The sequence below is a fragment of the Globicephala melas genome, chromosome 15 (genome assembly GCF_963455315.2).
Source record: "Globicephala melas chromosome 15, mGloMel1.2, whole genome shotgun sequence".
Lineage (NCBI taxonomy): Eukaryota > Metazoa > Chordata > Mammalia > Artiodactyla > Delphinidae > Globicephala > Globicephala melas.
Window position 1 is genome coordinate 86,478,796 of NC_083328.1, and position 25,592 is coordinate 86,504,387.

A 25,592-nucleotide genomic window follows, 5' to 3' on the forward strand; every position below is an offset into this window, starting at 1 on the left:
TGTCGTGGTCATCTGTTACAACAGCCCCAGGAACCTAACACACCTGTGTCCCTGCCCCTGGGTGCGGCCCATGGGGCAGCTGGGGCCAGCAGGGGCCTGGGGTACACAGGCGCCCCACCAGGATGGGACACCACTGCCCCCTGGTGGCCCCAGCTGGAGGCAGCTGGCCCAGGCGCCCCCTCCTCCCAGGCCCAGGCCCCACTCAAGGCTCTGAGCGTCCCCCACATGCCTGGGTGGCCAGAGTCAGACACCACACTCGCGGCACTTGAGAACCAAATTTATTTCTGATTTTTTTGTCAGAATATAAAAAAGCGCAAAACAAGGAAGATAAGACAGGAACACAGCGGGGCTGAGGGTCCAAGACAGGGAGGGAAAAGGGGAGAGAGACAGGAAGGGCTCCCTGGAAAGGGTCATGTCGTGATGGCATGAGGTGGCCAGGGATATTCAGGGCAGCCGGGCAGGATGAGGGGCTTCCCATGGGGAGGCGCACGGGATGGGGGGCACCAGGCCAGTTGTTCAAATTCCACATGGGACCTGCAACAACCAACCTCCCATCCTGAGGCTGGCACAGGGCGCGGCTTGGGATCTGGTGGCTCAGCCCCATCTGTCTCCAAGATTTTCAGAATCCCCAGGGGGTTGAGTGGGCAGAGGTGCAACAGGGTGGGGCTGCCAGGACTGCCCTAGCTATCCCTCTGCTGGGCCCACGAGTGGTTGCTCAGGTGCTGGCTGGGTCTCCACTGGGTGGGCATGGGGGCTGCAGCTGTCAGAACAGTTCTTGTGTGGATCCAGGTTCTCCTGGGAAAGGGGCAGTGGGAACACCCACCCATGACTAAGCCTGGAAGGCAGTCTCCGTGACCCTGGGAGGAGGGAGCCGTCCCCCAACCTAAGGCCAGGACACAGGTGAGCCTGGCACTGGGCGTGGGGTCCTCCTGGGGTCAGGCCTTGGGCGTGTGTCCCAGTCCCCGTGAGTAGATGGGGGCGTGGTAAGGGTTTCAAAAATGAGTGAGAGCCCTTGGCACGGTGGCTGGCTGGGCTGGGCCACTGACCGTTCTCTGGGCAAGGACGGGGAGGGCCACACACCAAAGGGAACCTTGGCAGTTTACCCCACCTGTGTGGCAGTCCTCTAGGGGCTGGGGGAGGGCGTAAACGGGGCGAGGGGGCAGACCTCTGGCCCTGGGCGAGGGCAGGGTGCCTAGAAGACGCGTGACTCAGCAGGCGATGGAGGGTGCCGGCGAAGGGAATATAAATAAACAGACTCCTTGGGAGGCTGGGGGTGTCCAAACCGGCTCTGGCCCCAGGTGGCTGCCCTGCATGCTGCCAGCAGCACCAGGGGGTGGGCCTGGGCTCAGGTCCTGGGAGGAAGGGCCCCACTCAAGCAGCCCCTGCCTGCCCGCCCGCCCACTCCCAGGCCCTGCCCGGAGTGCACAACCAGAGGTGGCTGGAGGTGGCGACGCTCGTCCCACCTGTCCATGGGGCTGGGCTTGGCCCCTGGGGCGTCACGCGGGGTCTGAGAGGGGCTGCACGGCCAGCTCTGCCTCGTGCTCGTCAGGGGCACCGGTCACAGTGCTGAGGTCCGGCGTTCAAGCCTAGGCAGCAGCTAGGACATGTTTCCGAAGGAAGCTGTGGGGCGAAGGGGGGTGAGGAGGGTCGGGGACCTCTGGCGTCATCCCCTCTCGCCCCAGGTGCAGGACAGCCCTTACTGGACAGCCCAGGTGCGGGACAGCCCTTACTGGGGTCCCTGGCCACCCTCCTGAGGTCAACCCACCCACCCTGCACTCCGGGCCTCGAGGCCCAGCCCCCCCAGGCCTTTCTGAACCCGTGGGCATTCCTGGCTCCTCCCACTGACCTTGGCTGAGCAGCTGCAGGCTCCGCCCCTCCTCGCGCACCTGCAGGCGCAGCAGCTGCTGCAGCACCTCCTGCCGCTGCGCCTCCTGCGCCAGCCCCATCCGTTGCAGCTTCTCCGCGTTCAGCCGCAGCAGTGCCCGGCCTGGGAGGGAGGGGAGAGGGGTTGAGCCGAGGTTGCCATCCAAGGGGTTTCGAGAGCAAAGGCGGAGAGAGAGAAGGCAGAGAGAGGAAGAGATGGGTCGGGTGGGCAGAGACAGACATGCAGAGAGAGACTCAGAGAGACAGGGCAAGAGAGGGAGAGAGGCGGAGGGAGGGCAAGGAGGAATGGTGGCTGAGCAGAGCAAAGCCAGGCGACGACGGAAACAGAGACAAAGCCCCAGACGGGAGAGGCCGACTGGGGAGGAAGCAGAAGAGAGAGCGGAGGGGGAGAAGGCTCTCCGGGGAGCCCGCCCCCGCCACACCCCAGCCCCCCAGCCCCCACGGCACCGGTGATGGCGTGCTGGGAGAAGGCCTCCACGTAGATGAGGTAGTTGTGGGGACAGTGCTTCTTGAGCCACTTGCAGACGTCCTGCTGACTCCACAGGACCACGGGCCTCGTCAGGCCACCCAGGGAGGGGCTTGTGTGGTACAGGCCATCGTGGTCAGAGTACAGCCGGCCCTGTGGGAAGAGGGGTGGCCGGTGGAGTGGGGTGGCAAGGAGGGCGGGGACTGAGGTGGGTGTAGTGTGTGGGTGGGTACCTGGGGGGCCTCGGTGCCGGGCTGCTGAAGGAGCTTGACCTGCCGGCTGCCAGCTGCCCTCTGGCTGCGGGAGTCGTGCCACGTGAGGCTGGTGCCCGGGGTCCGAGGCAGGGGGCAGGGGATGCTCTCGGCCGACACCGTGTGCTCCAGGAGGGTCCGGCAGAAGCTGAAGTGGGCAGTGGCTGCAAAGCAGGGGTGCCTGGTCACAGCGGTCAGAGGCAGGGGCTCCCTCCCTGTGATCCGGCTTCCTGCTCAGCCCATCTTTCCTCCACGGAAGAGGAGAGGCACGTTCCCAATTAGGGGTTCCCAAGCCTCCCCAAAGAGAAGGAAGTGTGCGCGAGCTGTCCTGAGAACTCCACCTTCAAGAAGCATAGTTTGTGCTCTGGGGAGCAGGATGGATTCTGTTTAATTAGAGAGAGACGTGGCCACCAGGGAGCCTCACACTCAGAACCAGGTGGGGCTCTCCTGGGACGGCCCTGGTCTTCTCCTTGGGCTGGCAGAGCCACATCAGACCAGGGCGCACGCACGCACAGGGCTTGCCTGTGAGGAAACGCGGCCCCAGCGTCCTGGGAGACTCTGTGCTGTGGGGAGACCCCTGTGGCTGGGCTGCCTGCCCACGTGGTCGTCGAAGGCACCTGGTCCCTGCAGCCCCACCTGGCGTTCCTTGGAGGCTTGGCCTCTGTCCTGCTGTGCTCACTGGCTGTGACTTGTGAACGAGAAGAAGGCTGAACTCTGGGCAAGCCCACAAGGTTCCTGCTGCCCCTTCCTGCAGGCCCCCTGGCCCAGGGCAGCTCCCGTGCATGGCAGCGTCAGCACAGCACACAGGCTGCACGCACGCGCTCGGGGACCCAGGCTGACTCCTTGTGCTTTCTCTCCCCACGCCGGCTTCGTTACGCTCATCACCTTTTAGTTTTACCATCATTTCTGTGCTGGTGGCTGACAGGAGTCAGGGGAGGGTAGACACCCGGACTGACCCCTCCCAAGGCCTTGCACAGGTCTTGGGACACAGGAGGTGCCCAGAAACATTGTGAATGACTGAATGGATGGATGAAGGCTCCGTGTGGTGTCCACAAGTCAACAGAGCCCTGGGGAGAGACAGGAAGCAGGGCCCAGCCTTGCCCCGTCTTACAGCATCCACGCCCTGACTCAGCAGGCAGGATCGGGTTCCCAGGCCGGGGTCCTTCCCCCACGTCCTCAGCAGGAGAATTAGTGACCCTCCTACCACAGACACAGCCCCTCACCCCCACTGAGGGCAGGGCTTGGTGATGTGCCCAGGAGGTTTCAGTAATGAGGGAAACCCACATCTTCCACCCCCTCCTCCCTCCCCGTTCTTACAACTTTGGAATTGGATGGCAACTCTGAATTTGAGGTCTGGGGTCAGACAGAGGGCGTGGCCGAGGGTGGTTCTAGTACGGTGGGAGGAGACTCATTCTAAGCAGGCACGTTTCGGGGGAGGGACCCCGGGTCTCAGGGCTTCGCCTGGAGGGGCCTCCAGGCGGGAGAACCAGTCGGACGCCTCAGCCCGCGCCGCACCTGTCCTGGGCCAGCCGGGCCCCGCCCATTTCCTGCCCGCGCTGGGGGAGGGCTCTCCGTTCGTCTGTCGGTCCGTCCCTCCTTTCCAGCCCCAACGTCAGAATTCCAGGAGGAAATGGGGCGGGGACCCCCTCTGGGCCCCACTGCAGGGGCCGGGGAAGGTTTTACCCGCGCGAAGGAAAAGGTGACCGCGGGGTGGTGCTAGCCTGGGACAGGAGCCTCGGCGGGTCACCTCCCCCAAACCAGGGCGCGCCGATCCCCAAGGCCTGACCGCCGCCCCCCACCCCCGCCCTCGCCCCAGCGCGGGATAAAGACACTGGGAACCCCGTTCGGCCGGGACGCGCCCCCTACTCCGAGCGCGGCTGCAGTTTGGACTTCGCTAGGACCCGGCCCTGTCCCTCCGGTCCTCGAGCCCCCAGACCGCGATAGCTCCGCGCCCGGGTCCAGCCCTGCTCACCGTCCACATCCCGGCGCTCCCCGAATCCGGCGCGCACAGCCCCGGCGCGGCCTCGCGGGGGGCTCGGCTTGGTCCTCAGCTCCGTGAACATGGGGCCCGCGGGTCCCCAGCCGGTGCACACGCCCCTCGCCGGGCGCAGGGCGGCCCGTGTGGCCGGCGGGGAACGCGCGCCGCTGCCCCGCCCCAGCCGGCCCCGCGCCCGAGCCGGTCCCCGCGCCCGGCGAGTCTGCGCGGCGAGGCACCTGCTGCCGATCCCTGAGAGCGGGGCGCGCTCCGGGAGCTCCGAGGGGTGTCGGCGGCGCGCGGATGTGCGAGCGCGGAGGGCGTCTGCCGGGGCAAGGGGCGGCTGTGCGCACCTGGGCATGGCGCCAAGGACGAGTGACTGTGCGGCCGCCCGGGGTCCAGGCGTCTGCAGGAGCATCTGAGGGTGCCTTAGCCCTCTCTGCGTATGGAGAGGAGGGGGTATCCTACCTGCTCCTGGGACCCTCTGCCCCATGGGGCCTAGGTCAAGGGCCAGACCCACCACTTCCCTCCATTCTCCTTTGTCAATTTACTTACTCATTCCTTTATTCGTGCATTCTCCAGACCTCTCTGGAGGTTTCTCTCTCGAATGGGCACTTGCTTCCCCAGAGAAGCCAGTTTGACGCGCCCTTACCTCCCCCTCCCCACTCCGTGAACTTCAGGAGGACATCAGGGTCTCTCCCCTTCCCTCTGTAGCCCCAGAATCTGGCTCAGTGCCCAGGATGTGGCACCGAACAGGGGTAGGCTGGGGACAGGGAGGAGAGAGAAACCCCGAGGGGGCTGCAGCAGGCAGGGGGGGGGGGTGCTTGCTTCAGGACCCCAGTGAGAAGTGTTAGGGTAGGCTGGGGACTGCCTGGTCCAGCAGAAGGCTAGACTTGTGACCAGCTTTTTGCCTGCTCTGCCAGGAGCCCAAGGGCTCTCCCCAGGTGTATGTGGGGACCAAAGAATGTCCCACCGCCACCTGAGCGAAGGTGCACATGGACACACAGTATCCAGATAACCGTCCCGCGTGTCCACCTAAAATACGAGCACGGGTGGTCGGACTTGCACCCGTGCGCACCAGCACACACGGAATTCACCCACATGCTGTGACCGCCCGTGCCCACATACTGACTTGTTCTGCTGCATTTATTTATTTTCGTCAGTTAGCTCTCTAGGGTCTGGGCTCTCACGGTCACCGGAATCACCGGAATGTTCAGGGTATGGTGGGGGTGTGGGCGGGGCCGGAACTGGGCCCAGGAATCTGAGCGCGGAGAGCTAGGGCAGCAGTCTGTACCGCCATCAGGACACATACACCCCGCACAAGCCCTACACAGTCGGCTAGGTGTGCAGTCTGCTCAGGTGTGTTAGGCCCTGCCCCGGGGCCAAGGCGACTCTGAAGGGCAGGGTGGGAGGCTCAGGGAGGAAGGGGACCCATGGGTCCTGCTCGTACAGGCAGGTCTCAGAAATGCATCGAAAACACGCAGTAAGCAGGGCCGCCCCTGCTCAGTTTTGAGGTCCCCCAGGGCTAGTCCAGGAGCACATCGCCTGCCCGCCGCACCAGGAGCGGGCGCTACAGCACATGCGCTCGCCGCGTCTCTGTCCCCTTAGCCGCGGTCCAGAGCCGCCGGGAGCCGCCGGAAGTCGAGTTTCGGGAACTTCCGCCCAGGGAATGCGCGGTGGGCGGGGCTACGTGGGACCACGCGCTCTGCTTCCGGGGCGCGGGTGACGCGGGCAGCGGTCCTTCCTGTTACAGAGCCTCGGACGTGTGTGGTTTTTCGCCTCCGGCCGCGGCCTCCATCCCTTCCCTTCTTGGCCGTCGCCGTCACCGGCGCCATGAACAAGAAGAAGAAGCCGTTCTTGGGCATGCCCGCCCCGCTCGGCTACGTGCCGGGGCTGGGCCGCGGGTGAGGCCTGGGGCCCGGGTCTGGGCGGCCGCCGACAGCGACGGGGAGGACGAGAACAGGGATGGCGCGGGATTGGCCTGATCTTGGTGGGAAGAACGGCGCTCTGGGTTAGAGCCGACCCGAGGGAGGCTGTCTGCCCCTAGGAGGCGGGACGCTTGGGTTTGAAGCGACGACTCTGAGCCCGGTTTCTGTCCCCGGGGTGGGTGGCAGCACCGTCTTGCGAGTCTGCCGTGGCGAGGACGCAAATCTCCGTCCCGTAGTCGGAGCTCTGTGGCTACCCTCCCCCCCCCCAGGCCGGGCAGACCGGCCCCCCCCCCATTCTTGGCTTGAGCGTGACTGATTCTCTAACCACGATCCGGGCTGGAGTCCTCTGTGTGGCCTCTCACGGTGGTACCTCATTCTTCCTCTGAGGTGCTGGTGGTCACATTAATGCTTCTTCAGACTCTCTACTCCCCAGGGGTAGGGATGGCATCTGTGAGCCTCGTGACTGGGTCCCCCAGGTCAGATGACTACCATGTATTGTTGAGTACGTGAGCAGGCATCATCACCGTGTTTGTTATTCGTTTGATCAGGTTTCTCTTGTTGGGAGTATTACGTCCAGCGTTATCTGGGGCACACACAAGTCTAAGATCTTGACAGTGTCTTCAGAGGACCTGCAGTTTACTAGGGGAGATGAGATGTTTGCATAAATAAGTACATAAAGAGGAACAGATTTAGAATTCTGGGGTTCCAGCGATCAACGTCTGAGCCAAGTTCAGAAGGACGTAGGGGTGTACAGACGTGGCAGGGTTAGAGGAGAAACTGCTGCTTTGTGTGTTGGGCATTTGAGAAGGAAGATGAGGTGTGGAGGAAGAGGAAGGAACTGTGAGGAGTCTGTGTGGGTGGGACGTGCGGTGGGTGGCGTGGAGCTGCAGGGGCGGAGGGACCGGAGCCCCTGTAGGCACTGGAGAAGTAGACACCTCAGTACGCTGTGCTCAGAGCTGTGCTGAAGCAGAGGAAAGCTCCGCGCGGGGGTAGCTAACTTGGGTCCCAGCTGTGATGGGAGTCATGGTCTCGGAGGAGGGATTTTGGCGGTAGACCCCGTAGAATTTAGAGACAGATGGGAGGGAGAGGGAGGCAAAGCTGATGCCGTGGTACCTGGGACGGCACTGCCACCATCGGCTGAAACGACCCAGAGCAACTGTAGGGCAGGCACAGAAGGGGAACTCCGACTGGGCCACGTTGGGTTTGGGGGCCTGGTTGGATTCAGAGAGAGGGCTGCTTGGCAGATTGTGGGAAACGGGAGACTGTGACCTGGGAGCAGAGGGGTCTGGTGCCCGGGGGAACCTCCTTCAAGGAGAATGTGGGGTGGCAGAAGGTAGCCTCAGAACCTTCTCAGGTTCCTCTCTCGAAGAGGACAGCTGTGTGGAGTTCACTGCTTCTGGGCTCTTTGGGGGTTTCCCGGAGGAGTTAGAAAAAGAGGTGTCATTAGGTGACAGCTGCGGAGGGTCTTGGCACAGGAACAAGGCCACTCAAATAAATGGGCATCTTGGGGTCTCCTGCAGTGCCACTGGCTTCACCACCCGCTCGGACATCGGGCCTGCCCGGGATGCCAATGATCCCGTGGATGACCGCCATGCGCCCCCAGGCAAGAGGACTGTCGGGGACCAGATGAAGAAGAGCCAGGCTGCGGATGACGATGATGAGGACCTCAATGACACCAACTATGATGAGGTGACTTGTGAGGGGCTCCCCGGCCAGCGTCCACGTTCTTAACCCAGTGTGCTGTTGGCATCTGTTATGAGTGGCTTGGAGTGGTGGGTCCATTGCCTGTTCCAGCTAGTCAGGGGATAGGGGATAGCTCAAACAGAGTTTGAGAGGGGAGCGGGAAAAATATGAAGAAATGTGCCCTCTGTGGTCTCTTCAGAAGAGATGCACTGGCACATGTTAGAACTGTTGCGTTGCTGCTGTGTCTTGGCTGGTCTTTAATGATGAAAATTTTAAGTGGAATTGGTAATATTTACCTTCTTTTGCTTTAGTGCTTGTTTTCTTAATGAATTCATGTTTGGTCTATTGAAGTCTTTTACAGATATGTTACAACAGGTGGCATTTTTCCTCAGAGAAAAGTTTTTTAAAAATTCAATTTCGAGTAATTTTAAAGTTACAGAGAACTTTCAAAAATAATGTGGAGACTTCCTGCATACTCTTCACAAGTTTCTCCCCATCTCACATGACCCTAGTACTATTATTATTTTTTTATTTGTAAATTTTTTTAAACTTTCATTTTTTTTGGTCGCACCGCATGGCATGTGGGATCTTAGTTCCCTGACCAGGGATCGAACCAGTGCCCCCTGCAGTGGAAGCACGGAGTCTTAACCACTGGACCGCCAGGGAAGTCCCTATTTTTTAAATTTTTATTTACTTTATCTTTGTTTTTATTTTGAGGTATAGTTGATTTACAACGTTGTATTAATTTCTGCTGTACAGCAAAGTGACTCGGTTATACAGATATATACATTCTTTTCCATTACGGTTTATCCCAGGATATTGAATTGGGTATTCTGTGCACCCTAGTACTGTTATTGAAACCAGGAAATTAACACTGACGCAGCAATATTAACTAACCTGTAGATCTTACTTGAATTCCACTGGGTTTTCCACCCGTGTCCTACTTCTGGCCCAGGACCCTACGTTGCATTTAGTTGTGCCTCCTTAGTGTCCTCTGGTTGGTGTGGATACTCTCTCTTTCATGCCCTTGACAATTTTGAAGAGTACTTATCAGCTATTTTGTTATCCTTCAGTTTGGGTTCGATTGATTGAAAAAAATTGTTGAGCAAGCATTTTGCAGCTAGACGTGTTCTATTATTGATGTTTCTGTTGGTGGGGGTCGTATTGGAGAAAAGCTGACACTCTAAGTATGTTGTTTGGTTCTCAGTTTAACGGCTATGCTGGGAGCCTCTTCTCAAGTGGGCCCTACGAAAAAGATGACGAGGAAGCAGATGCTATCTATGCAGCCCTGGATAAAAGGATGGATGAAAGAAGGAAAGAGAGAAGGTAAGACAAATTGTCCGCTCTTCATGCTGTGTTTATCCAACTTAAAAAAAAGCGTTTGTTTGTTTGTTTTTGGGCTGCACCGTGTGGCCTGCGGGATCTTAGTTCCCCGACCAGGGATCAAACCCGTGCCCCGTGCAGTGGAAGCGCAGAGTCTTAACTGCTGGACTGCCTGGGAAGTCCCAGAAAGTTTTGTTTCGATTTATTTTAGACTTGGAGAAAATTTGCAAGAATAGGAGATGTGTCTGCTCAGCTTTGAGGCTGCCTGGGGCTTGGTCTGTGGCAGCCACACTTGGAAAACCCTGGACTGTTGCACAGTAGCCTTGGGGGCTGGGGACTGGAGTGGAGAGCTTAGGAACTCCGTGTTTGACTTCCCAGAAATCGACAGAATTTGGGGGATTATTCTGCCTATGCATCAGGGTTACCATCTTTGAAATGGGCGTGGTGATGTTGATGAGTGTATATTAAGTAATTTGGAGGTTCACTGAAGATGGCAAATGACCATTGCAGTCCTCGTGGGCATGCGGCTGTGTCTTGAGAATCTTACTGCACAGGTCATTGTTGAGCTGGGCTGGTGGGGACGGACTCCAGTGAGCTGGAGGGTGCGAGGCCCGTGCAGGCTGTGGGAGGGGCACCCTCTGTTCCTGGGGGTCCGTTGGGGGAAGACCACTCCCCCGCAGAGCCCTCCTGTTTTGTCTCTGGGGCTCTCAGGTGGGTGTGTTGGATTGAACTTGGCCCAGCACGTCTGTCCTTGATGTTACCTCATTGGCAACTTTCTGATTCCTCGTCATTTTCTGGGGAAATATATGCAAAGTCAACATAGGATCCTGCAAACTATGATAAGTTTTATTGCTTCATAACATGTTTATATTTTTTACTACAAAAAGAATGCATTCTCACTCTAGAATATTAGGACAATAAGTTTAAGTGTAAGTAATGTTTATTCACAAGCCTGGAAGGTGACAGTTAACATTTTGGTTTACTTTTTTCTTTCTATTGCTCATTATACATACAGTTTTCTTTTCATAACTTGTAGAATTTTTAGTTTTCTCAATCATATTAGAAGAGTGAAGTACCGTTCTTCAGGGGAGTTTTTTAAAAGCATGTTATTTAATCAATGTGCATGAACTTATACGTATCGTAATTTGGTGGTTTTGCATATTAAAGAAGACGTGATTCCAATCTTCTGGAATTCATTCATTAAAAAAATCTGAGTGATGTGGATACATACAGAAAATTGTTGTATTAAGTGGTTTTAGGGAAGTGGTTGGCTTTTGAAAACTTTTCACAATACAGAAGAGCAGAAGGAACAGCGTAGCAGACAGGCGTGTGCCCCCACGTAGTCCGCACTATTCGGTTTGCACTTTCGCTTCTTCTGCTTCTGCAGGTGGGCTTTGCTGGCTCCCGTTGGGGTCAGTGCGCCCTGGCGCTGAGCAGTCCATCCTTGTTACCTGGTAGCCAGTCCACATCCACTGTTCCCTGCTTGTCCGCAGAACTTTGTAGAACTGCTTTTCACGAGCCATGACGCAGTCAGCACCACTGCTCAGGCATGTCCCCTGGCCACCACCACCCCTTTACGGAACGACTGCCCACCTCCTCGTGGCACCCTTTCACTTGTTGCGCTCTCAGCGTTTCCTGTGGATTGGAAGTTGGAGCCTGAGGCTTAATTCAGATCAGTGGAGCATCTTTGGCCAGAAAACCTGACGGTATCTGTGTGAGCTGCTTCCCATCAGGAGCTGTGGTGCCAGGCTGTCTCCAGCCGGTCGAGAGGTGTTTGTCTTTTCCAAGCACGTCGTTATTCACAACGCATTCAAGTTCCTGTCTGACCTTGTGGAGGGAAATATAAATCTCAGCGTTGGGAAGCCCTGGCTGCCGGGCTCATGTCTACTCCGGTTTGCCTAACTTGGTCGATACTTTGTCACCACTGCCCACGGCTCTTTGAGTTCTCGTGTGACCTGGTCCTAAGTCACCAGGAACCCATTTGGATGGACAACTAGGACAACGGTTCAGCTTTTCTTCTGAGCTGAGTTATTCAGAGGATGGCCCTACCTTTGGGACTTTATAGAATTTTAAAGCAGTAAATATACTTGTGTTTAAATGCAGGTATTTAATGGAGTAATACAACTTGCTTTTTATTTTAGGGAGTTCTGCATGTTTTTATCTGGTAGCGAGTTGAGTTATTTGTGAATGTATCCATTGTTGCCTTAAAATAGATTTGATTTAACTGCTGAGTGTGTGGAATTACTCTTTTTGGTGATTTAATTAGGAAGGATAATAAAGTGACTTTGTTTCAGAATGGACATCCAGGATTTCTAATACGTGCCCACGTTTTACTTCTAGGGAGCAAAGGGAGAAAGAAGAAATTGAGAAATACCGCATGGAGCGCCCCAAAATCCAGCAGCAGTTCTCAGATCTCAAAGTGAGCAGATGGGTGGCCTGCTGTTCCTCGTGGCCTTCCCAGTGGAGAACAGACGCTCTGGCGCACAGCTGATGAGACGAGCACAACTTTGCTCACTCTGCCCTTCCTTTAATTCAGAGGGTAGAAGAAGGGCCCTGCTTGGGTGTGCTTAATTATACGTGTGTGTGCAGAAAAGCTCTCCTCCCCAGAAAAGGGGGGACAGAGGAGCTGATTTTCTTTGTAACTTTGTAACTATGTCCATTTAGACATCAGGTTTTCTGAACTGTGTTCCCTGGGCTTTGACAGAACAATTTAAATCTGAGTGAAGTAGAGCAGATCCAACAGGTTGATTTTTCTAAGCAAAGTAGATAAACCGTGTCTGCATCAGAGTCCTTAAGGCATCATGAATTGGGCAATAGGGGTCAGGGAGAACATCATTTTTCTTGTGCGTGTGCAATTCTGCCAGAGAATTAATGTTTGGGGGCCGGGTGTTTCCAGAGGAAGTTGGCAGAAGTCACAGAAGAAGAGTGGCTGAGCATCCCTGAGGTCGGCGACGCCAGAAACAAGCGGCAGCGGAACCCCCGCTATGAGAAGCTGACCCCCGTTCCCGACAGCTTCTTTGCCAAACATTTACAGACTGGAGAGAACCACACTTCAGTAGATCCCCGGCAGACTGTGAGTACCCACAGAGAAGGCAAACGGGGCTCCTTGTGTCTGGTCGGACAGATCAGGACGGGGGGCGGGGGCAGCGCTGGAGGAGCCGGAGTATGTGCTCCTGCTGTGCCACGGCTGAGTCTGTCCGACGGTTCAGACGTCGGGCTCCAGTGGAAAGAGTTTCCAGAGATGAGAATGAAATGCATGCAAAGGCAAGCCAGCGTTTTGTCCTTGCTTCCCCAGCAATTTGGAGGTCTGAACACGCCCTATCCAGGCGGACTGAACACCCCATACCCAGGTGGGATGACACCTGGATTGATGACACCCGGCACAGGCGAGCTGGACATGAGGAAGATCGGCCAAGCCAGGAACACTTTGATGGACATGAGGCTGAGCCAGGTGAGAGGTCGTGTCATGCGTTATTTTCCTACAGATCATATTAAAGAATTTTTGTTTTGCTTATAAAACTAATTTATATTTGTGAAAAGTTCACCCTTTGAAGGGCTTCGTCACATGTTAAACAGACCTGTGACATGTCCAATTCCCTGTCCCATTACACAGTGTGATGGGATTCTGCACGCAGGCTGGTGCGTGTGTCGACCCAGAGGGCGGGCACAGGTGTGCTGCATTCGGTGCCAGCAGCGAAGGGCCACCTGATGCGGTTCTCCTGCTCCCTTGGGGCTTGGGGTCTGTGGCAGGTGACAGAGGGCTGCCTGAGGAGCAGCCCAGACAGGCACTCGTGACAAGCCACGTGCTTACTGTTGATGTCGCTTAATGCCCTTCCCTCTTTACATAAAAGTTAAACGTACGTGTGTTCCTCCTGCACCCTAGTGAATCCTTGTGTCCTTACGGGGCGTGCACTAGGTGCCGTGCTCTAGAAAACCCAGGCAGAGTGAAGACCCTTTCTCATATGACATGCACGTCAGAAACCGTGAAGGAAAATACTTTCAAATTGACTACATACAAATTAAAAACTTTTGCATGATAGAAAGCACTGTAAAGTCAAGAGAACCAGCAAATCGGGAAGGAGTCATGCACGTGAAAACCAGACCCAGAGTAGTCGTGTGTGTTGAAGAGAGTGTGGACCTGCACAGGCCAGGACGTGACCAGGGCGGCACACCCACACCACTGGGGAATGCTTTGTGTTAAACATTTTTATGGAAAAATTTCACACATACTTAGAAAAACAGCAGAGTGAAGTACTCAGCCATTCCTTTTGCTTCAGTGGAAAACTTAAATTTTAATTGAGCTTTTGCTATACTTGAGTTTTTTACGGTGAGCAGGTATCTTACAGTAAAAAATAAGTAGTAGCTTACAGATCCAAAAAATTGCACGCTTTCATGCTACTAGATATGTATTTACTTTATAAGTTGGAGAGTAGTTCATTGTGAATGTCATGATTTAGTCTTTGATTGATGGACCTTTTGGGTGGTTTCTGCTTGTTCGTGGTTACAAACCATGTTTTTTTTATTTTTTAATAAATTTATTGTTTATTTTTGGCTGCGTTGGGTCTCCGATGCTGCGCGCAGGCTTTTCTCTAGTTGCAGCGAGCGGGGGCTACTCTTCGTTGAGGTTCGTGGGCTTCTCATTGCGGTGGCTTCTCTTGTTGCGGAGCAGGGGCTCTAGGCGCTCAGGCTTCAGTTGTTATGGCACGTGGGCTCTAGGGCACGCGGGCTCAGTAGTTGTGGCGCGGGCTTAGTTGCTCCGTGGCATGTGGGAATCTTCCCAGGTCAGGGATCGAGCCCGTGTTCCCTGCATTGGCAGGCGGATTATTAACCACTGCGCCACCAGGAAAGTCCCACAAACCATGTTTTGATGAACTCCTCCTGCTTCTATCTTTGCAGATTTAAGTAAATATTTTTACAGTATCTTTAAAGTGGAATTGTTGGATTGGCATATTTTCACTTAGGTGCCGAATTATCTCTCAAAGGCACGACATTCCACACTCGGCAACGTGGGGGAGCTGGCTGTGCCATCGATCACCCCCCACCCCCACCCCGTTGGCAGCTCTGCTCTGGGGGCCTTTGGGAGGCCCATTCCCTCCAACAAGCCTCCACTTAATTTGCATCCTTGTGAGTGGTGAGGTTCAGCTTCATTTACGTTGCATAGATCTAGTTTGTTGTTTCTTTCACACTTGTGTGTAAAACGTAGAGAAAAAATAGTAATGTTTTGTGCTAAGATACGTATAAGATAAAATTTAAAGATTTAGCCGTTTCTGAGTGTATAGCTCAGGGGCATCGAGTACATGCATATTGAAGTACTGTTTTCATTACTCTGACTTTATAGTAAGTCTTTAAGTTGGGTCGTGTTCTCCGACTTTGCTCTTCTGCTTCATGTTGTGATGGCTGTTCTGGGTCCTTTGCCTCCTCTCCATGTGAACTTTAGAATCTGCTTGTCAACATCTACAAAGTAACGGGGATTTTGATTGGGAATGTGTTGAATCTACAGATCAAGTTGGGAAGAACTGACATCTTGACAATACTGAGTTTTCCTGTGCATGAACGTGGAATCTCTCTCCATTGATTTAGTTTTTCTTTGATTTCATTTGTTAAGGCTTTGTAGTGTTTTCTCTTACAGATCTTGTACGTATTTGTTGGGTTAACGTCTAGGTATGGTTGACCCTTGAACAGTGTGGGGTGTTAGGGGCACTGACTCTGTATGCAGTTGAGGGCCGTCCACGGCCGTCGGTTCAGCCAGCTGCAGATCGTGTAGCGGTGTGGTATGTGTTGAGGGGAAAAATCCAGGTATAAATGGACCCACGCAGTTCAAACCCGTGTTCAAGGGTCCACCGTGTTTCACAGTTTTGGGGGCTCTTGTAAATGTTGTTGTGTTTTTAATTTCAGATTCGACATATTCTCTGCTGGTATGTAGGATAGTGATTGATATTAACCTTGTATCCTGCAGCCCTGCAGTAATTACTTATTAGTTCTGGGAGTTTTTTGTTGATTTTTTTCAAATCTTCTACATAGATAATCAATCAAGTTGCCTGCAAACAAAGGGAGTTTTCTTTCTTCCCGTCGCTTTTCCTCTCATCCTTTCCTTGTCCTGCTGCATTTTTGCCCACTTTTTACTCAGGTTGTTTTGTTTTTGTCATTGTCATGGTAACTTTAAGACACAACTTGAGAGAGTGCTACAATGAACTGCTCCATGAAAACGTAAAGAACGTTAGCTGAGATCATCAATCTTTGTGATTTCCGGGTTTCACTCATTCTTAGATGGACCTTATGTTCAGTTAGGCTTTTCCCCCTGGGACTTTTATGTTTTCTTTTTCTTATAAAATCTTTGTTCTGTGTGGGTGAATTTTGCTTATTATCGCTACAAACTATTGTTTGAGTTAAGGTTGTTTTCTTACTTGAAAGTTCCCATGCCCACTGGGTGTCGGGATTATGGGAAGGGGCTCCAGGGACCTTCCGAGGACTTCGTTCCAGGCAGTCCTGGCTCTGTCCGACTAGCTGGGCTTGGCCTGTCTTGCAGGTATCTGACTCGGTGAGTGGGCAGACTGTGGTTGACCCCAAAGGCTATCTGACAGATTTGAATTCCATGATCCCGACTCATGGAGGGGACATCAAGTGAGTACCCTGCAGGGCCAGTGGCTGGGTGGGCTCGGCTTGCCGGGAATGTGTTGGATTTTATTTGAAGAATACGCAGCCAGAACAGGATGTGGATGTTCTAAGAAAGGTAGAGTGGGGTTGTTTGATTTCGCCTTTAAAATGTATCTGTGCCCGTTCACTGTGGGCGTTAAATTTGTTGCAGATGACATTCCAAATCTGTGTGTGCCGAGCTAGCGAGCAGCTTGACGATTGCGGCCCACGTTTCTGACCTTGACCTTGGGCTCGACGCCTGTGTGTGTGGAGGTGCCGCAGACTTGGAAGGGTGCCGACTGAGTTCTGACTTGGTTCTGTCAGCAGGGGCATCAGATGTGACGGTCTGGACACTGTCTGCAGTGGCACCCTCCTCCGGGCCGGGCGCCCTCAGCAGGTGGTGGCCTGACCCAGTGCTTTCTCGCCTGCACAGTGACATCAAGAAGGCCAGGCTGCTGCTCAAGTCTGTTCGGGAGACGAACCCTCACCACCCGCCAGCCTGGATCGCGTCGGCCCGCCTGGAGGAAGTCACTGGGAAGCTGCAGGTGGCTCGGAACCTCATCATGAAGGGGACAGAGATGTGCCCCAAGGTAGGGCGCCCTCCCCAAGCTGCACCCTGCCCCTGAGGGGCTTCAGCGTCTGGGACGCCGCGCAGGACGCCGTGGGAGTGAGCTGGGCTTGGAGGGAATTGCCTGCCTTTTGGTGTTGAAGCTGCAGGCGGTGGGACAGGCGAGGAGGGGAAGAAAAGTTGGGAAAGGGTTTTTCCTGCTTATTTTTACTTGGAGTGAAAGCCTGACTGCCGCTACTTCAACAGGGAGATAACCTTAACTAGAGAGACCAAGGCTGGTCAGCCCTTCGCCCTCCCTGACGTCAGAAACCTGGAGGTGGGCCTGACTCTTAGGGGGTGTGATTGGATCAGCTCCAGAAAGTCCTGAGACCCTCTGAGGGACTGTACGCTCACTGTGAAGGCTGGGGCACCGTGACAGCCAGAGGTGCCCTGCGAATCCTTCCCCCAGGACGTTGGCATCAATCCGAACCTCCCAGGCAGACGCAGGGCTGCCTGCCTGTGTGTCTCTACCTCGTCGTGGGTTGACTTCCTACCCTGAGCGCAGGCTGTGCTCTCCTCACAGTGTGGTGGCGTGTCTTTCCCATACAGGCACAGACGTGCTGTAGCTACGCTCCCACGTGTGGGGCTTTCAGGGGGTCTCTGGCGCAGGCGTGCTGGGCGCCCAGCTCACCGTAAACCCCGGGCCCCGCGGGTGGGAGGACCCTGGCCCCCCTGTCTCCAAGGCTCGTGTGTGCCCTTCTGGGGTGCCTGCCGCCCCACCAGCCTGTGCGTACCCTGTCTGTCCTGTTCCTTTGCCCCCCAGAGTGAAGACGTGTGGCTGGAAGCAGCGAGGTTGCAGCCTGGGGACACAGCCAAGGCCGTGGTGGCCCAAGCTGTCCGTCACCTCCCACAGTCCGTTAGGATTTACATCAGAGCAGCTGAGCTGGAGACAGACATCCGCGCCAAGAAGCGGGTTCTTCGAAAAGGTGAGCCTCCCTTAGGGACCCGGCAGGAGCGGCGCCGCCTGGCTGTGTACCTGGAGGTGGGGGGCAGCCCCGCAGCTCTGTTGCCGGCCCGGGGAGCAGCCTCGCCGCTGCTTCGCTCGGGCTCTGCTGGGAGGGCTTAGAGAGTGGGGGATGCTCTCCAGGCCTTCGTCTGCCCTGGGTTGCTTCTGCCCTTGGAGCCTCTGTCAGGGAAGCTTCTGGCTGAGCTGCCTTCTCCTGCTGTGTGGCCTTGGGTGAGGGCAGGTGCTCTGTGGCGCTGTGGAGTGCTGTGTGCAGGTGCCGTGTGCAGGGCGAGGGAGCCACTAGAAGCTGGCCTTGCGGCGCTAGCCTTCCCGTTTCCGCCCGCAGCAGGTAGAAGGTGCCACTCGGGTCTGAGTCTTAACTGCCTCGGTGGTCGCACTAGAGTGGCACGTGAATGAACTGCTTCCCATCTTGGGAAACTCCTGCAGGGCAGTGTGTTGGTGTGTGTGCCGTTGGCTCGTGGCACGCTGAATGGTCTGCACGCCGGGGAAACTGAGTCCACCTGGGAGTCACTGCCAAGATGGAGCTTTTGTGGGTAGTTGCTTTTCATCGTTGCAGAAGTGAGAAAAGAACAGCTTTGCTCCCTTCACTGGAGCCGTAGACGAGATGCTGCTTTTGACTTTTGTTCCAGATTCAGCACCAGCTGGTCGGAGGGCTGACCTGGAGTAAGCCTGTGCAGACGGCTTGTTCCCCTTGCATTTGTAGTGTGGGTGAAATAGGTGTGTTTTGGGGAATTGAGGGCAGCTTGCAGTGGGCAGTTTCCAGCTCTTGTTCCTAAGGTGTGTGTTTGCGTGAACCGTCAGGGGCGTGTGATGTTAGATGTGCAGGGGTTGCTGGCTGCGGCCTGTGGCGCTCTACTCTCTGTGTGTGTTAGGGGCCAGGTGGTGGCCACCTTGTGTGTGACGCTGACCGCGTGTGAATGTGTGTGTGTTCCAGTGTTTTCCTCTCGGGTCTGGTTTCTTATTGCAGCCCTGCCACACTTAAAATGAGGCCGGGGCGGAAAGGCAGCACCTGTTTTGGTTTATAGAAATCAGCTCATCTCTTTTCAGCCAGGAAAATAGTTCTCTGATGACAAACACATTAAACTCTGGGTAATTAGCACGATTTATTTAGGAAAGCTCTACTGAATTTCCCCTGCCACAGTGTGATGAATGGTCAGAATGGCTTTGTGGCCACTCCCTGTTCACCCCCAGATTACCTGGGTTCATTTCCAGTTGGCTTCAGATTTGGAGAGGGGAGTAGGCCTGGAAGGGGGCCTCCAGGGGAGTGTCGAGTGATCGGTTTCCAGGCCGTCCTGGGCCTCCCGGCTGTGCTTTCCTTCAGGCTGCGCGAAGGTGGGGGGAGCGTGAAGCCCCAGCTGGCCTCCACCCTGCTCCCCGGCCCTGTTCCTGGCCTTCCCCATCCTTAGAGTGTTTCCAAAAACAGTGCTCTTTCTCTAGGTGCCTGGGGCACAGCTGGCGATGCCTCCTTTAGCTCTTGGTGAACCTGACAGCTACTGCTGGAAGGATCTGATATTTGGAAACCAGTGACAGTTACTTCCATCAGTGACTGGGGAGGACTCCGTGCCAGCTCTCAGGTTCTGCTTGAGCTCTGGGTCCCAGCTGGTGCAGCTGGCATCGTGGTCCTTTGATGGGAGAACTTGAGCTTCACCTGCTACTTGAGACGTGAGGCCTTAGGAGGCTGGGTGGCGTGGCGTGGGTGCTTGGCCTCAGTCTGCGTGCTGTCATCTGTAGGGGCCCCTGTGGGCCTGCGAGCGCTGCGCTCCGGGGACCAGGCTGCGGGGCTGCTTCCTGTGGGCTTCGCTCACGATGAAGGTGTCAAGCACCGTGTTCCTCTGCTAATCGTGCAGGCCTGGAGCAGTGGAGTGGCTCTGTCCCCAGCCAGCGTGCTCTGGTCCATAAAGTGAGTACAGGATGGCGCCGTGTGTCCCCACCTTGGGGCCAAGGGCCAGAGAGTGCATTGGCCTCTGATCGCAGGCTGTCTAGTTCAGACCGCTCCGTTCCTGACCGGGCCGGCCCTTCCACCCCGGCTGGCCACAACTCTTGGAGGTAGCCTTGATCTGGCGCGGTGGATGGTCTCTGGGGAGCACCTTGGTGAGATCTGGACTCGTCAGCAGTGGTTGGCTTCAGCTCTGGTCCTGTGGGCTATTGATGAAATGCCAACAGAGGAGTTCCCAGTCTCTCCCGAAAAGTGGGGACCGTCTTGGGCCTCATGCCCATCGCGGGGTGAAGTTAATGACCCCATGGCCACTGGCGTGGAGTGTGACCAGGGGGAGGGGGCAGGCAGGGCTGGGGGGGCGGGCGGGGCGGGCCCCCGCAGGCCTCCTTATCCGACATCACTGCTGAGGGGCTGTTCCCTCGGTGGTCTTGGCTTTCTCGGGCTGCTGTGCTTCCTGGTGACTGTCACTCCGGAGGCGGGACTGCTCAGCCAGGCCTCAGGACGCCGCTCTGGGCTGTGGTTGAGGTCTCTCCTCCCGCACATGGTGGCAGACGGGTCTCACCGTGGGGGTCAGGGGTCACCTCGCCAGCCGGGGCTGGTCTGGCAACACGTGGAGGCCAGAGAACTGGGTCAGCCTCAGCCTCCAGTGCAGGAGAACCATGGCCACAGGCCTTGGTGGACACATCATCCCTCGGGATGAGACCTCTAGACAGCTGAGTTCAAACTCGTGGGGACAGGGACCAGGCTCCCCCAGGGATGACGACATGCAGCCCGCGGCCACGTGCCTGCCCCGGGGGTCCTGGTCGAGCGAGAAGCACTGCTGTCACCGCGTGTGTCCTGCGGGGGTCCCGCAGCTGGCGCCCTGCCGGCGCTGGGCTGAGTGACAGGTGTGGTCAGGCCAGGGAAGCCGGGGGGGGGGGGGGGGGGGGGCCAAGCCCTTGGCTGCACCTCTTTTGCAGGCTGGTGGCGCTGTGGTCCTTGCAGAGCTCTGGGCCGCAGGCTGGGGCATCGTCTTCCAAGGCAGGTGGTTCCGGAGTGACAGCGTGTTTTTTGTCGTAGAGGGGAGGTCCCCATGAGCCCTGGACCGTGGGAACCTTTGAAACTCACTGGGGGTGGGCCCCTGGGGTTCGTGGGGTATGTCTCCCCACCTCTGGCCCACTGGTCTTAAGCATCTCGGGCACGTGCTGCTTCCTGCTGTCCAGCCGGGGAGGGACTGGCGTGGAGTGCGGTGACCCGGAGCCACTGCCATCTGGTTTGGCCATAGGAGAGGAGGGGCACCCCGTTTTCAAGGGCCTGTAAAGGGGAGGGGGTGCCCCGTTTTTACAGGGCCTATAAAGGAGGGAAGCCCGTCTCCCAGAGGTGGGAGGGGCTGCTTCTGCTGAAGGGAGGAACGCGAGAGACTTGGTGAGGCCGCAGATTCTGCACCATTGAATCTTAGGGCTGTTTCCCGCAAGCTTGGCCCGTGTTTTCTAGAAAGAAGATCTCCTTTGGGCTGTTCTGGTTTCCTGCCTCCATCAGCTCTTAGTCACCGTCACTCCTGCCAGGGGCTGACTGGAGACCTTGCCTCAGCCTCCCTAGTCCGCCTGCTGCAGGGCTCTGTGTCTAGCTGCCCAGTGTTTTGGCTTTTTCAGTAAATGGCATCTGAAGGAGGGGCTCTGCTGCTTAAACAGAGGTTTGGGGGTTTCCGGACTGCAGGATGTCACAGCTTCTCCTGGGAGCTGGTCCCCCTTTCCTGCTGTCACTCGTGTGAACTGAGGCCCCGAGGCTGCCGGTGTGGTGCAGCACCTGGTGCCTTTGCGCTCGTGCTCCTTGGGGTCCAGGGAGGAGCCCTCGCTCTGCCGTCCTGGGCAGACGCGGATCCCAGAGTCGTTGGTGCTTTGTGTCCCCGTGACTTCCGCACACTCACTCACACGCGGCCTACTCGGCTGGCCCTCCTGGGCAGCGGGTGCCTGGTCTGCGCTGCCTCATTTTCTCATGTTGATTTTCAAGTGTGAGTGGGTGTGAGACGATGCACAGCCTTCTCTGCCACCCTTGCTTGCTGATTCGGAACGTCTGCACTGGTCTCTTTGGTGTCTGTCCAGACCTGTGGGACCCATGTGAAGTCCCGGCCTGTCACCCAGGGCAGAGACCATCTGGACTTGCTGGCAGCAGCATCCTCTGTGACACAGTATCTTGCTTTCACTTCCGTTTTTCTGTGATCTGGTTTCTTATTTGACCTTTCCCAGCCCTTGAGCACGTTCCAAACTCAGTTCGCTTGTGGAAGGCGGCCGTGGAGCTGGAAGAGCCCGAAGATGCTAGAATCATGCTTAGCCGCGCCGTGGAGTGCTGCCCCACCAGCGTGGAGGTGAGTCCCCGCCCTGCAGAGGCCTGGGCCCGAGGTCAGTCTGCAGAAGGTGTCAGCTGGGCCTTGAGCTCACTGAGGTCCAGCGCCAGGCGGCACAGTGACCATATGCTCCTGCAGGAACCGCAGAGCAGAATCTAGCTCGGCCCCGACCCCATGGGAGCTCCGCGCGGAGCTCTCTGCTTCAGGGCCCGGCCTCCTAGTTCAGCTCGGAGTTTGCCAGTGGGACCTGGAGGGTGACAGAAAAGACTGGTATGTCTTTCTGCCGGCCCAGCGGGAGGTTGGCTGTGCCTCAGAGCTACTTGGATTTCTTTAGTTTTAAATTTTCTTGTTCACAGTGTTTTGTGAAGTGATTTTTAGTCTTGATTTCATGATGTCCAGTCTGTCTTTAATTATCCTAAGGGGTGTTGTGAAATTCTCCAAACAAAATTAATCTTAATTTATTTACATAAAAGTAAATAGAGCCCATACACATTTTTGGTGATAAACTGTTGCATAATCAAAACCTGTGGTGTGAGAACTCCAGACAGCTGAACACCGTGTCCTTTCAGTTTGCGAAGGTGACGGTCACACCCTGCTCACCTTCTGTCCTAATGCCGTGTACCTTTAACCAGTGTTTGGAACGCGGGGCTGAGAACCCGTCAACTATTCATGTTAACCACATCACTAAGTAAGTCAGAAGCATAACCAAACAGCTTTCAGATGAGGCAGAAAATGCCGCCGCACACGTTCCTGGGCCCTGTTTAAAATGGTCCTTGAAAACTTGTACAAAGGATTTTGTGCAAGGGCTGTGGCCTGTGGAGGGTCCACCTGACCTGGCGGGTCTCTCCGTGCAGCTCTGGCTCGCCCTGGCCAGGCTAGAGACCTACGAAAATGCCCGCAAGGTCTTAAATAAGGCCCGGGAGAACATCCCTACGGACCGGCACATCTGGATCACGGCCGCCAAGCTGGAGGAGGCCAATGGGAACACGCAGATGGTGGAGAAGATCATCGACCGGGCCATCACCTCCCTGCGGGCCAACGGCGTGGAGATCAACCGCGAGCAGTGGATCCAGGTGAGGTTGGCAGGTGCCACGGTGTCCACTTTAAACACGGACGCCCTCCTGCTCGTCAGAGTCCCTTGGAGGGTGAGGACATCGGGGTGGCACCTGAGAGGCCCGTCCTCACGCTGGCAGGCACAGCAGGCACAGGGGTGGCTTCTCCTTATGTGATCACCTCGTGGCTTTTTATGGAGGTGCAAGCCTGAGTGCATCTAGGGGGAAACTTCAGTGTTCCGATGCTTGGAGATTTAAAGATTTTAAGTGTCTCGATTTAAAGGAGAGTGAGCCTTAGAGCTTCTGTCTCTCAGGTCCCCGTCTTTAACTTCTGTAGATCGTGGCCAGCGAGGTCTTTGAAAGCACTCTAACCCGCCGCCAGGCTACAGCTGCCCTCTCCTGCCTCGTCCTGCCCCTCTGCTTCACCCACCGCCCTCAGCCTCGGAAGGCGGCCCCAGCCCTGTGCCGCCTCCCTTCTCGCGCCCCTGCCGCCGCGGTGCTGCTTGCCCGCCTCCCAGTGGCTCCAGCCGGTGCACCGGAGCTGCTCCAGCATCACCTTCCTCCCGAGGAGGTGGCGATGGATCAGTACCTCTGTTCTCTTCCCTTCCTGTGTTTAGGCAATGTTTTAAAATCTCAGGTGCAAGGCCTCATGTGTATCTCTAAAATCGAACCATCTAGATTCAGCTCCTTTATTTATTTAGTGTTGTTTAACCATTTTTGACATTCTCATTCCTTTGTGTGGATCCTGGTTTCCAGCTGGTGTCATCTTCCTTCTGCCTGACGGACTTTTTTGAACATTTCTTTCAGTGCAGGCCTGATGGTCAGTTCTTCCAGTTTTTAAATGTCTGGAAACAGTCTTTATTTCTTCCCTGCTTTTGAAAGATATTTCCTCTGGGTGTAGAATTCTAGGTTGACAGTTTTTTCTTTCAGTGTTTTAAAGACACTGTTCCTGCCTAGGTTGTTCCCAGCGAGACACCTGCTGTCATCTTTGCTCCTCTGTACGTACTTTTTTTTAAAATTAAATTAAAAATTTTTTTAATTTCTAAATTAAAAGATTTCTGTCTGCTTTTAAGATGTTTTTCTGTATCGTGGGTTTTGAGCAGTTTGGTTGTCATCTGGCTTGGTGGTTTTCACGTTTCTTGTGTGTAGAGTTCGTTCAGGATCTTGGATCTGTGGATTTATAGATTTTATCGCATTTGGAGAATTTGTGTCCCCTGTTTCTTCAACTCATTCTCTTTCAGGCACAATTACCTGCTCATTAGGCTACTTGAAGCTGTCTTCCAGCTCATGGTGATCTATTCATTTTTTAAGTTATTCTTTCTGTTTCATTTTTTAACAGTTTGTTACGCTATAATTAACTGTCCATAAAATTTACCCATTTAAAGTGGGTAATTCAGTGGGTTTTAATATAGTGGGTTATTTATCTTTTTATTGTTTATTATCTATTTTATCATTGAGTTGTAAGAATTTTTTGTGTATAGTTTGTATACAAGTCATTTGTCAGGTAATTGTATTGCTTATAGCACAAGTGTTTTTGATATAGTCCAATTTATTTATCTCTTTTGTTACTCATGCTTTAGGTATCATATCAAAGAAACCTTCCCTAACCTGAGGTTATGAAGATTACTCCTGTGTTTTTTAAGATTTTTATTTTTTAGTGCTTACATTTAGGTCTGTGACCCATTTGCCTTAAAAGAGTTGAACTTCACGCTTTTACACGTGCGTGGCCCGTTGTCCCAGCGCCACTAGATCTTCCCCTGTTGAGTAGTCCTGGCCGTGCTGTGGAGAACCAGCTGGTCATAAATGTAAAGGTTTACTTCTGGGATCTCAGTCCTGCTCCGTTAGGCTGTGTGTCTGGGTTTGTGCCAGCACCACACTGCGCTGCTTCCTGTGGCCTTGAAAGGAGGCGGCTTTGTGAGTCCTCCTCCTTTGCTCTTCACAGATTGTTTCGGCTGTGCTTGGTTCTTTGTGTTTTCATATGAATTTTAGGGTCAACTTGTCAGATCCTACAAAACAGCCAGCTGGGCTTTGATAGAACAGATCACCTGGGTGGACTGTTGCCATCCTAACAGTAGTAACTCTTCCAGTCAGTGAACGTGGGGTGTCTTTCCAGTTATTTAGGGTTTTTTTTTTTTTTTTTTGCGGTACGTGGGCCTCTCACTGTTGTGGCCTCTCCCGCTGCGGAGCACAGGCTCCGGACGCGCAGGCTCAGCGGCCACGGCTCACGGGCCCAGCCGCTCCGCGGCATGTGGGATCCTCCCGGACCGGGGCACGAACCCACGTCCCCTGCATCGGCAGGCGGACTCCCAACCACTGCGCCACCAGGGAAGCCCCATTTATTTAGTTTTTTAAAAAATTTTTTGAGTAATGTTTTAGTGTACTAATATTACACTTATTTTATGTAATCTAAAGTACTTTTTTATTTTTGATGCTGTCATAAATAGAATTTTTTCTTGTTTTCATTTTTAGGTTGTCCGTTGTTAGTATGTAGTAATACAATTGATTTTAAAACATTGATCTTATGCCCTGTGGCCTTGCTGAAATCATCATCAGATTGTAATAGT

The 25,592-nt window shown here is 55.0% G+C and overlaps 2 protein-coding genes across 2 annotated transcripts in view; one reads left to right on the forward strand and one right to left on the reverse strand.

The window, feature by feature from the left end:
* Positions 1–280: 280 nt before the first annotated feature.
* SAMD10 (sterile alpha motif domain containing 10) lies at positions 281–4,937 on the reverse strand. The gene is made up of 5 exons (XM_030841569.2): positions 4,574–4,937; positions 2,584–2,765; positions 2,332–2,503; positions 1,847–1,987; positions 281–1,620 (listed from the first exon to the last, which is right to left on the reverse strand). The coding sequence occupies exons 1-5, from the start codon at positions 4,935–4,937 to the stop codon at positions 1,598–1,600; spliced, it is 882 nt and encodes a 293-aa protein (XP_030697429.2). The 3' UTR covers positions 281–1,597.
* Positions 4,938–6,284: 1,347 nt separating this feature from the next.
* The window catches only part of PRPF6 (pre-mRNA processing factor 6), a 33,528-nt gene continuing 14,220 nt past the window's right edge, over positions 6,285–25,592 (forward strand). Inside the window, exons 1-11 of the mRNA XM_030841521.2 lie at positions 6,285–6,480; positions 8,025–8,193; positions 9,395–9,513; positions 11,851–11,929; positions 12,407–12,583; positions 12,806–12,961; positions 16,037–16,131; positions 16,577–16,733; positions 17,514–17,676; positions 21,879–21,997; positions 22,831–23,049. Of these exons, the coding sequence (XP_030697381.1) occupies positions 6,410–6,480; positions 8,025–8,193; positions 9,395–9,513; positions 11,851–11,929; positions 12,407–12,583; positions 12,806–12,961; positions 16,037–16,131; positions 16,577–16,733; positions 17,514–17,676; positions 21,879–21,997; positions 22,831–23,049 (1,524 nt within the window). The 5' untranslated portion in view covers positions 6,285–6,409. The remainder of the gene's footprint in view (positions 6,481–8,024; positions 8,194–9,394; positions 9,514–11,850; positions 11,930–12,406; positions 12,584–12,805; positions 12,962–16,036; positions 16,132–16,576; positions 16,734–17,513; positions 17,677–21,878; positions 21,998–22,830; positions 23,050–25,592) is intronic.